Here is a 12,500-nt window from a genome sequence, read left to right as displayed (position 1 = left end):
CACTACTGTCAATGCAGAACATTCGCGCATCTTGTGGTAATTATGGCCCCTTTTATACAAAACGCGTTTTGTACAATTGCGTTAGGTGTCAGCGTCAAATATCATTGGTTATTGAATTAGAATAGATTCCGTACGGCCGTCTGTTTCGCAGATCTTACTCTGTGTGGGCGAATTGTTCGAGCGTATGAGTGGGCTCCGCTAAATGAACCTTTTGGGCAGATTGGTCGTCTTGACAGAACTTTTCAGAGTGCTGACCAATTAGCGGTGCAGAGAACACAGTTTGTGTGTGTGTCCATTCAACGCTTTCAAATAATATCTTTTTAATGGAGCAGCAGGTGCTGAGAAAGAAAGTAGGTCAAATGGACAAATTAGCTAAATATTTGCCCATCCAACAATGAAGAGAAGACTGAAGCAAATGGAGGCTAGATAGCTTTCATCTGCTTTTATTGAACAGACGAGTGGCCTGAATGGAAGAGTGAAAGAATAGCGAGGTAATGCTGTTTTCATCCTTGTTTCATCTTTCTTACTTTAATCTGAGAGGCAGACAGAACAGAATAATGCGACACCCATCCAACTCCATCCAACTCTCAAAAAACTTTTTGAACCATTTTTTTCCCCCACTTTGTTTTACTGAAATTTTACTTTTTGAACCAATGTTTCCCTGTGTTTTACTGTAACTGTACGTTTTGAACCATTGTTTCACTTTGTTGCGGAGATGAGAAGAATTGGACGTATTTTGGGTTTTTTGGAGAAGAGTTGTGATATGGAACCAAATTGTTTTTTTTAATTAACAGAGGGACGTTGAAAGAGAAAGGCTTTTCCACTCTTTCTTTCTTTCTTTCTTTCTTTCTTTCTTTCTTTCTTTCTTTCTTTCTTTCTTTCTAGTGCATTATCATTATTTACCCCGTGACAGATTCAGACCCTGTTTTTAATCAACCTCAGTGTTTGGGCACATCCAACAGATGCCAAGAGCACCTCCTGCAAGTCTCTCTCTCTCTCTCTCTCTCTCTCTCTCTCTCTCCCTCTCTCCCTCCCTCTCCCTCTCTCCCTCTCTCTTTCTCTTTCCCTCTCTCTCCCTCTCTCTCTCTCTCTCTCTCTCTCTCTCTCTCCCCTCCCTCTCCCTCTCTCTCTCTCTCTCTCTCTCTCTCCCTCCCTCTCTCTCTCTCTCTCTCTCTCTCCCTCTCTCTTTCTCTTTCTCTTTCCCTCTCCCTCTCTCTCTCTCTCTCTCTCTCTCTCCCCCTCCCTCTCTCTCTCTCTCTCTCTCCAAATAGGAGTCATGTGTTGCCTCCACGGGCATGCCTGGCCTATTTTCATTGTTCTGCCCACACTTGGAATCCATTTCTCTCTCTTTTCTTTTCTCCAAAGAACAGCATATTGGATTGGCATTGAAGGATGGTGAGAATTTTTGGAGAGAGAGAGACAGAGAGAGGGAAAGAGAAACACATAAAATCTGTATTGTGTTTGGGATGGGGAATTTCTCTGTGTTGATCCTATTTAAGAGGTGGTGTGCACGTGTGTGTGTGTGTGTGTGCGTTTGTGTGTGTGTGTGTGTGCGTGTCTGTGTTTACAGGGGCCGCTGGAGGGAATTCCTGGCCCTGGCTCCTTGCGTTTATATGTGTTTCTGTTTGTGTATGTGTGTGTGTGTGAGGTGTGCGGTGATCTCTTTACTGGTGGGCCTCTGGCACCAGTAAGCCAGCCCTGACGGACATCCAGTACACCACATTCCATTATGTGCTCCATGTAAGCATAGCAGAGAGCAAACAAACAACTGGCCATAACCCTTTCATAAACACGCACTCACACACACACACAGACACACACACACACACACACAGACTCCACATCCCCTCCACTGCCCTGCCCTCTCCCCGTCCCTCCCCTCTCTTTCGTAGTATTTCATTGCCAGTCTGTCCTCCTTTTTTCTCCTTTTTTTCCCTCACTCGTTCTCTGAGCACCTCCATCCACTCTCCATCTGTCGCTCCCTCGCTGTGTAACGGACTCTGGACATTCTCCGAGGCCGTCGCCCACGCCAGGCCGCTGGGCGCCTTCACATCCTCACCCAACCCATACAGCAAAAAAAAAAAAAAACAACAACCAAAAAAACCCCTCTTTTCATGTGTCCCTCACGACAAGGGTGGCCAGAGGGAGCAGCTCCGAGTGTCTGTTTTTTGCTCTTCTTCCTTTTTTTTTTTTTTTTTTTTTTTGGGAGCTGCCAGCAGAGAAACAGGCTTTAGTGTGACAGTGCTTTCAGCCCCTCAGCCTGGTGCTGTGTCAGCGTGAACAGGGCGGCTGAAAAGAGCTTTATTTGGGCTTTGAGTTATCTGGGCCGAGCCTTACCAGCACTGCACAGCGTTCAGACGCCGGGAACGAGAGCGACGTTAAGGCAGAACTGTGAGAGAGAAAAAGAGAGAGAGTGAGGGGTTTCCAACCACACACACACACAAACACACACAGAAACACACACAAGTCCTCTCTGACCTGCGGCATGCTGATAAAAGAGCCTTCTGATGTCCCAGAGGATTGTGGGACACGCCAATGCTGCCATAATGGATACAGAGCTCTTCACACACTGTCATGGTGAACATGTACCCACAGGAGACACACACACACACGCACACAACACACACACGCACACAACACACACACACACACACGCACATTGGTTACAGCTGTCCGCCAGCAGCAAAAGCTAGACGCAAAATGGAACCAGGCTTTTCATGAGTGTCGTAGTTGTTGTGTCCGGAGTACTCGAAAACAAACGAAAATTCAAACACTTGGAAATAAATAAATCCGTTTGTGCTGTTTAGACGTTTGAACTCGGTGTACAGGGGCATAGCACAGGCAGAATGCACTCTTGTCCTATGTATGAAATATCACCCCCTAGTGGTTGGTATGTTCTTGGCTAAGCATTGTGTTTCTCTATGGTGCCCTTTTTTTTTTTCTGGCACAGTAAACGGTGGGCTTTGTGTCTGGGCAGCTCATCGGTTCCCATTCGCTCTTGATAATCCTTTATCGGAAGTGCTGTAGATGCACAGATCACGTTGATGAAGCAGCCAGACGTTTGGATCAAATCTGGAGCAGACACTCGGAAGAGACAGACACGGAAGAGTCATTTTAATTGGCCCATCCAAATCTAAACCGACAAAACAATTTTTAGTTGAGTTGCTCTCGCTTTTCACAAATGAACTCTCCGCTGAGTTTAATGACTCTTGTCCACATTAGCGGTAATTGGATTCACTGGTTTTGTTTTTGATGATGTCTTCCTGAGGCGTGAATGCCGGGGGGTGGGTGTGGGCAGGGGGGTGGGGGGTGGGGGTGTCTGTGTGTGTGGGAGGACTCATAGTTGTGTATGTGAATTTATGCGCTGAGAAGTGTGTTAGTTTGGGGATTGTGAAAGTTTATAGATTTGTGTGTGTGTGTGTGTGTGTGTTTGCTTGGCTGCTGTATTTGTGTGTGCTCTTTATAATGTCGATTACTGAGATGGGGAATCAAATATCACATCTGTACTCGACAGGAAACATGATGTTATTTTACTCTGAGCTTGTATTGCCAGAAGTGTTCATGAAACACAACTCCCAGCATGAAAGGGCTGAGTGACATGATATTTACCAGAGAAAATGTCAATCTGTTTCATTATCACATCCTGTTTCACACCCACCCACAACCAGCTCAGGTGGGGGAGGGTTAGCCGGCATTGATTACTCGGTGACAACTACGCATTTTAAATATCACAGGAGTTACTATGTTTATCGACCAGCTTTATATCCAAACACTGTTAAAGTCGTCCTAATTAACTCAGAAGAGGGGCAGAGAGAGAGAGAAAGAGAAAGAGGGAAAGAGAGAGAGAGTGAGAGAGAGAGAGTGGGCAAGCTTGACAATTCTTTGCCACTCTCTTCTGCATTTATTTTAATATCCTTTGCTTCAGTTCTCTCCAAACGTCTGGTTTGGTGAAAAGAAATATGGTTTTGTTTGTTGAAACCTGAAACTTGAAAAGAAACTTCATAAGGAACTTCACAAGGAAAAAACTGAACAAACCTTTGCGTTCGTTCGTTTCATCTTCCGTCCAACAGGTGCTCATCAAAGTGATTGACACCAACAACCACCGCCCCCAGTTCTCCCAACCCAAGTACGAGGTGAGCGTTCCCGAGGACACGCCCCCGGACTCAGAGGTTCTTCAGATCAGTGCCACGGACCAGGATGAGAAAAACAAACTCACCTTCACTCTGCTGAGCAGCACCGATCCGTTCAGCCTGCGGAAGTTCCGACTGGATCCTGGCACGGGGGTGCTCTACACTGCCGAGAGACTGGATCACGAGACCATGAGAAAACACACTCTCACTGTTATGGTACATACAACTGTTCCTCTCTGTTCTCATAATTATCATTACATTATGATAATATTATTATTTTATCACTAATGTCGTTACTGCTTTTAGGATAATAGCTAATCTCAGCTGCCGGAATAAAAGTAGGTAATAGAATATGGAATATATGACAGGATTGCAGCTGTAAGTTGTTATTCTTGCATTGAAATCCTTCGTTTTCCTGATGAGGTTCCAGCCACTATAACCTCTTCCCTTCCTTGTTTGTTTGTTTGTTTTGCTTTTTGTTTTTGGCCATCTATACTTTGTGAGAGTAAACCAGTTAGGCATCTCATGTGATGTTGATTTTCTTTACTGTTTGACTGAGAGGAAATTCAGGTCTTCACGTTTAAAATGAATTAGAAGCCAGACAGTTTGTATTTTGCTATTTAGGATTCATTAACAAAACAACTGCAGATTATTTTTTTTTGTTGTTGTTGTTGTTAAATTGGCAGAGAGGAATAAGCCTTATACATGTGCTTTCATTCATTTCCCTCTCTCTCTCTCTTTTTCTTCCCTTCTCTCACTCCACCTCATTCACTATCACCCCCATTATCCTGTCTCTCTCCCCTCCTTCAACCCTTTGCCCTCTCTTAAAAATTGCAGGTGCGTGATCAGGACATTCCGGTAAAGCGTAACCTCGCCCGCGTCATCGTCAACGTGGAAGACACCAACGATAACGCGCCCTGGTTCTCTGGCGCTCCGTACGCCGGCAGGGTGTTCGAGTCGGCCACGGTCGGCTCTGCCGTGATCCAGGTCACGGCCCTGGACAAGGACAAGGGCCAGAACGCGGAGATTACTTACAGCATCGAGTCAGGTAAGGGACACTGAGAACGACCAGGCCGGCCCCTCGCGCTTCACTGATCTGCTCTGTCAGGAGAGTCTTCAGTGGCACGGCAAGGCCCGTTTGTCTGATAGGTCCGAGGCTGTGGGAAATGTATGCGTGTCATCCGCTCTTCCACAGCCCACCACATGAACCATGAATGGCATGTTTGAGTTCCCCGAGAGAGAGAGAGAGAGAGAGAGAGGATGTCACCATTGAGTTAGAGGGAGGGAGAGTAGATGTTCCAAGCATGTTTGGAGGCTGGCATACACCCCACCCCTCCATTTCCCACCATTGTTTATTAGATAAATAAGAGTTATGTTTGGGTGCATGGGGGCGCAGATAGTGAGCTGAGTGTTGTGTGAAGAAAGATGCACTCCTGAGCCCATCCAGATGAATGTAGCTAATTGAGATGCATGTGCCAGACAGCTGCTGATTGGTAAAGCTTCTGAAGGTGGAAAAAAAAACTGTGTAACTACTTTGTGTTTCTGCAAAAGTCTGCGTGATCACACAGTGTTTGCTAATGTTCATCTGCACTCAGAGTCTTTCAGTTAAAACTCATGAAGAGAGCTGTTAGTCTTGACTTGCCTCTGACGTGCACTTGGTTTTCATTTAGGTCTGCTGTCATAATAAGACACAAAACTACACACTGGGCTTAATATTAAAGAGATCCAAGCAGGTATTTGCAGAATGAAAAACAATTTTGGGGCAATTATAGCAATGGTTTTTTGGTTGTTTGTTTCTCTTTTGCAGGAAATGCTGCAAATTCATTTGCCATTGATCCTGTCCTGGGAACAATTACTGTGGCAAAGGAGTTGGATCGGAGCCAGAAAAACCAATTTGCGCTGATTGTGAAAGCTTCTGACAGGGGGACCCCTTCCTTAACCGCCACAGCAGCTGTCGACATCATGGTCACAATCTCCGACAACGCCAAACCCAAGTTTGCACAGAAGGACTTCTCGGCCGAGGTCAGCGAGTCCGCGCTGCCCGGCACTTTTGTGAGCCTTTTGACCGCAACCAGCCAGTCGTCGGTATTTTACCAAATTAAAGAAGGGAACATAAACGGAGTTTTTGACATCAACCCCAATTCAGGTGTGGTCGTCACTCAGAGGGCGCTAGACTTTGAGACGATACCTACATACAAGTTAACTATTCAAGGAACCAACATGGCTGGGCAGGCAAGCAATGCCACGCTTGTAGTTCACCTGAGGGATGAGAACGATATTGCCCCGCTCTTTATCCAGAATGAGTTTACTGGAATGATCAGCGAGTCCTCTCTCGTCAACAGTGTTGTTCTGACCAAAGACAACACCCCACTTGTCATCCGTGCCTTAGATTCTGACCGTGACGCCAATGCCAGGCTAGTTTATCAGATTGTGGAGCCGTTCGCTCACAACTACTTTTCCATCGACTCTAGTACGGGAGCCATCAGAACCTCCACTGAACTGGACTATGAGCAGAAGTCAGTCTTCCGATTCACGGTTCAGGTCCATGACATGGGAGTCCCACGTCACTTTGCTGAGAAAGCCGCGAACGTCACAATCGAAGTTATTGATGTCAATGATTGCCCACCCAAGTTCAGTCAGGACCTGTATGAGGCTACAGTTCTGGTTCCAACATACAAAGGTGTACAGGTGCTCAGAGTCAATGCCACCGATGCGGACTCTGGGCCGAACTCCAAACTCATTTTCTCCATTGCTGAGGGCAACATCGGTGATAAGTTCAAAATGGATCCCATGTCTGGAGTCATCACGGTTCAGAACGTGACCCAGTTGAGAAGCAGATACGAGCTGAAAGTGAGGGTATCTGACGGCAGATTTGCAAACATAGCTTCGGTTAAAATAAGTGTCAGGGAGAACAAAGAGAGCGCTTTGAAGTTTACAAGTGAATCCTACAAGGCTTATGTTGAGGAGAACTCATCAGACAAGAAAACTTTGGCAGTTATCGCTACTGTAGGCAGCCAAGTTAATGAACCCATCTTTTACACGATTCTCAACCCCGATATCAGATTTGAGATTAGTCGTACCTCAGGGGTCCTCTCCACCACTGGCATACCCTTCGACCGTGAGGAACAGGACGCTTTTGACATAGTCGTAGAGGTGACCAGAGAGGACAAGACGTCTGAGGTGGCACATGTTCTCGTCACAGTGTCTGTTGAAGATGTCAATGACAACACTCCCATGTTTGTCAACCTGCCGTACCATGCCTTGGTCCAGGTGGATGCTGAAGTAGGCCAGGTCATAAGGCAGGTAATAGCAGTAGACAAGGACATCGATAAGAATGCAGAAATCTACTACCATTTGCAAGAGCATCACGAGCATTTCCAGATAAGCCCGGGTGGCGAAATCTCCCTGAAAAAGCAATTTGAGAAGGACTCCCTCAACGCTGAGTTTGTCGTGACCGTTGTTGCCAAAGACAAAGGGGAACCAGCCCTTTCTGCCACTGTGGAAGTTCCTATCACAGTGGTAAACAAGGCCATTCCAGTGTTTGAGAAGCCTTTCTATAGCCTGGAGATCCCAGAAAACATACAGTTACACACGCCCGTCGTTCATGTCCAGGCCAGTGATTCCGAAGGCCCGCGCATTGTTTACACCATTTCAGAGGGTGATCCACTGAATCAGTTCTCCATCAACTTCAACACAGGTGTCATTCATGTGGTGGAGCCCTTAGATTTCGAAGCTCATCCTGCCTACAAGTTGAGTGTAAGAGCGACAGACTCGCTCACCGGTGCCCGTTCAGAAGTTTTTGTTGACATAATCCTGGAGGATGTCAATGATAATCCTCCTGTGTTCCAAACAAAGTCATACAACGCAAGCCTCTCTGAGGCTTCGGTGATTGGCACATCAGTATTGCAGGTTTCAGCTACAGATGCAGACACAGGCAACAACAAAGTCCTCTTCTACCAGATTGTGGAGGATAAAGAGAAGAGCTCGGACTATTTCAGCATCGATCGCGACACGGGTACGATCTGGACAGCCCGTACGCTCGACCATGAGGAAAAGACACAACATTTGATCACAGTCAGAGCAGTGGACGGAGGAGTCCCTGCTCTTTCCAGCGAAGTCACTGTGACCATTGACATCACGGATCTTAATGACAACTCTCCTGTGTTCTCACAGAGCCTTTACGAAGCCACTGTCAGTGAATTGGCTCCTCGCGGTCACTTCGTAACCCAGGTGCAGGGGTCAGATGCCGACAGTTCAGACGGCGGAAAACTTGAGTTCTCAATTCTCTCGGGCAACGAAGACCAGAACTTTGCCATGGACAAAAATACTGGGGCTATCATCGTCTCCAATCACCGAAAACCTCACATGAATCCCCTGTACAATCTGAACGTGTCCGTGTCAGACGGCGTGTTCAGGAGCTCTGCCATTGTGAGGGTCACCGTCATCGGTGCCAACTTCCACAATCCGACTTTCCCACAAGTGGATTACGTGGTTGAACTTCTGGAAAATTCCCCCGTTGGCACGTTGGTAGCAGAGGCCCAAGCTACAGACGAGGACTCTGGCACATATGGACGACTGACTTACCACATTGTCAACGACATAGCACGAGACAAGTTTTCCGTCAATGAAGATGGAGAGATTTTCACCTTGGAGAGTCTCGATCGTGAGAATGCTCTGGAAAGAGCAATCCTGATATCTCTGATGGCCAAGGATGGAGGCGGAAAGGTGGGCTTCTGCACCATCAACGTCATCTTGACTGATGTTAACGATAACACCCCTCAGTTCAGAGCCTCTCAGTACAAGGTAAACGTCCCGTCAGATGTGCCAAGAGGGACGACTGTGGTCAAAATCGCCGCTTCAGACATGGATGAGGGCAGCAATGCAGATATTACCTACGCCATAGAGGCTGACGTTGAAAATGTTGAGGAGAATTTTGAAATCCACCCTTACAGTGGTGTCATAGTGACAAAGGAGAGTCTGATTGGACTTGAAAATGATCTCTATGCCTTTTATGTGAGGGCCAAGGATTCTGGGAATCCGTCAAAGTCTTCTGTAATACCAGTCTACGTCAGAGTACTGGCTCCAGAGGTGCCTGTGCCAAAATTCGTTGAGCCCCACTACAGGTTCGCAATTGACGAAGACCTTCCCGTCGGTTCGGAAATTGACGTTATCCAGGCGGAGGGCGAGCAGCCTGTCTTTTACACCCTGGTCAAGGGGAACACACCTGAAAGCAATCAAGATGAGGTCTTTGTGGTGGACCGTGAGAGTGGAGCTCTTAAGCTGGAGAAGAAGCTGGACCACGAAAGCACGAAATGGTACCAGCTCACGCTGCAGGCCCAGAGTGACCACGAGGGGACTGAGGTCTTCTCTGCCGTGGATGTCAGCATCCAGGTCAAGGATGTAAACGACAACCGACCCCTCTTTGAATCTGACCCATACGAAGCTGTGGTGGTAGAAAACCTCCCAGGCGGTACACCTGTGATCCAGGTAAAGGCCACAGACTTGGACTCGGGAACGAATGGACAGGTTGCCTACAGCCTAGACTCTAACCAGGAATCAGGAGAGATTGTGGAGCTGTTCTCCATCAACAGTGAGACTGGTTGGGTGACCACGCTGAAGGAGTTGGACCGCGAGAAGAGGAACAAATACACGATCTCCGTCTTAGCTACTGATCGCGGAGACAAAGTCCAGCTGACAGCCAGTGCGAAGGTGGAGGTTACCGTTGCAGATGTCAACGATAACCCTCCTCGCTTCACGGCGGAGATCTACAAAGGCACAGTCAGCGAGGACGACCCTCCACCCAGTGGAGTCATCGCCATCTTGAGCACCACAGACGCAGACACAGAGGACATCAACAAGCAAGTCAAATATTTCATCACAGGTGAGCAAAACCTCTTTTATAAATACCACCAAGCGTCTCTCATGTGAAGATATTATCCAAAGCCAACAACCATAACAAATAATATATTGTCAGCACAGCGGTCTGTTTATCTCAGAGTGGGTAAATGTGTAATCTCTAAGTGATAAAAAGCTTGTGTGAAAAGATCTGCCAAAACACCTAACATCTAACAGAGATCTTATAACTGAGTTCTCACGGTAGCTGTGATGTGTGCTTCCTGTGTTTTCATTATTTTCATTAGTCCTAATGAATATGAGAACTTGGTCAGAAATGAAAAGGCGGTCAGATTGTGGTTGTTTTACACTGTTTTTTTTTTTGCGATGTCTTTTACCTGGTAGTTCTCTCAGGATAACAAGGCACTCAGAACCATGAGGTCAACACAACCGTAGATACCAAGGTTATCACAACCATATTTCAGGTTAACGAGTGGCAACCTGCAGATCCTGGTATTTTGTGTTCTCTTTGCCAGTGGTGTTCGAGTCTCACTGTTCTGCTCGAGGGGTTTCCCTACTGTTTTTAAATAGAGAGCGTACACACACACGCACACACGCAAGCACACACACACACACACGCACGCACACACACACACACACACACACACACACACACACATACACGCACACGCGCACACACACACACACACACACACACATACACACACACACACACACACACATACACACACACACACTCACACACATACACGCACACACACACACACACACACGCACGCACACACACACACACACGCACACACACACACACACACACAATCATACACAATCGCACACTTGGCACAGCATTGTAAAAAAAAAAAAGAGAGAGAAAAAAAAGCAGCAGCCTCTGTTGTTCATTAGTTTGACTGACGTGTTCCTATTGACTCTCTGAAGGAGGCGATCCACTGGGACAGTTTGCCATTGAGCACATACAGAATGAATGGAAGGTGTCTGTCAGGAAGGCCTTGGACAGGGAGGAGAGAGACAATTACCTGCTGAATATCACCGCCACCGACGGCACCTTCGCCACCAAGGCCGTGGTGGAAGTCAAGGTCCTCGATGCCAACGACAACAGCCCCGTCTGCGAGAAGGTAACGGCGTGTAGAAATGTTGCATTGTTCATATGTTTCTGTCTTGTGGAGAGACTGTTCTCCCTGACTGTGCATACAGAGAATGAAAGAGAGGGGGAGAGAGAGAGGGGGGGGGGGGGGGGGGGGAGAGAAAGAGAGAGAGAAAGAGAGTGAATGCGAACAGAATAGTTGGTGGGTTTGAGAAGGTCCTTGTGTGAATTACAGCATTTAAGAAACAAAGAGAATCATTTTGTATTGTACGAGCATTTCTGTAAAGGCTAATGTAGTTCAATTACATTTCAATAGCGCACGCTGAGTTCTCCTCTTGAAGTGTGCTTTTAATGGTCTTGCTCTTAAGGAGAAGTGTTTTTTTTTTTCTTTTTTTGTATAAAATTTAATGCTTCGTTCTTGAACTATCTGTGTCGCCCTGCTTCCCTTTCTTTCCTCTCCCGTTCTTCCTTTTTCACTAATCCTGCACCTCCCCCCCCCCCCACGCCATCTCCTTCTCTCTCTCTCTCTTTCCTCTCGCTCTCTCACTTCCTCTCTCCCTCTCACTCTCTCTCTCCCTCTTTCTCTCCCCCACTCACAGTCGCTCTATGTCGAGAGTGTCCCTGAAGACTCCGCCCCCGGCAGGCTGATCCTTCAGGTATTGGCGACGGACGCCGACATCCGCTCCAATGCCCAGATCTCCTACGAACTGCTGGGCCCCGGGTCAGAACACTTCAGCATCGACTCCGACACAGGTACTGAGTCGTCCCGGTCCCGGTCTGACACACGGTGTCATTAGACTGCTGGGGCATGCTTGGGTCCGGCATCCCGTCTGTGTGACAGTACTGGATAGAGCTGACAGGCATTCTTTCTTTTCTATTGCCTTGGTCTGCCTGGTCTTCCCCTCATATATATTCAAAGCGTTTTCAGCGCTGCGGCGAATGTCAGGGTTTCTTTTTTATTTGTACGCAAAGTGCGATGTGTTCGAGCCAATGCCGCACACGCACGGGCAGCAAAATGTCTCCACGACCTTTGCACACAACTAATTCATTCACACACACACACACACACACATACACACACACACACACAAATACACACCCCCATGCACGCATATTTTTCTCTCCCACGTTTTCCTCTCTGCTCTGCTTGCCTGTTACTCCCTGTGTCCTGACGCTGGTGTAATAAAATGGACCGAATCCCCCGGAGTGGGGGTGGGGGGGCAGTAACCGTGAACCCGGCACGTTGGCTGATTGAATTCTAATCACCTCCCTTGGCCTCGCCGGTGGTGGGTCCACCGCCTTGTTTATGAAGCTTCGTCATTATTTTCATTTAATTTGCTCGGCGTCCACCCCCAACAGAGGGGGTGGGAGTCGGAGGGGATGTGGGTTGGCCCTGAGGCTCGGGGCTTAGCCGT

The 12,500-nt window shown here is 47.5% G+C and overlaps 1 protein-coding gene across 2 annotated transcripts in view; it reads left to right on the top strand.

Moving 5' to 3' along the window:
* Positions 1 to 12,500, top strand: part of fat1a (FAT atypical cadherin 1a) — a 72,043-nt gene that overhangs the window by 38,724 nt on the left and 20,819 nt on the right. For both annotated transcript variants that reach the window (XM_030787679.1, XM_030787680.1), the window contains exons 7-11: positions 4,071 to 4,346; positions 4,968 to 5,178; positions 5,938 to 10,011; positions 10,920 to 11,116; positions 11,685 to 11,838. In XM_030787679.1, the coding sequence (XP_030643539.1) occupies positions 4,071 to 4,346; positions 4,968 to 5,178; positions 5,938 to 10,011; positions 10,920 to 11,116; positions 11,685 to 11,838 (4,912 nt within the window). The remainder of the gene's footprint in view (positions 1 to 4,070; positions 4,347 to 4,967; positions 5,179 to 5,937; positions 10,012 to 10,919; positions 11,117 to 11,684; positions 11,839 to 12,500) is intronic.

The sequence above is a fragment of the Chanos chanos genome, chromosome 11, assembly GCF_902362185.1.
Source record: "Chanos chanos chromosome 11, fChaCha1.1, whole genome shotgun sequence".
Taxonomy (NCBI): Eukaryota; Metazoa; Chordata; class Actinopteri; order Gonorynchiformes; family Chanidae; genus Chanos; species Chanos chanos.
This window is presented reverse-complemented; position numbering and strand designations above follow the sequence as displayed.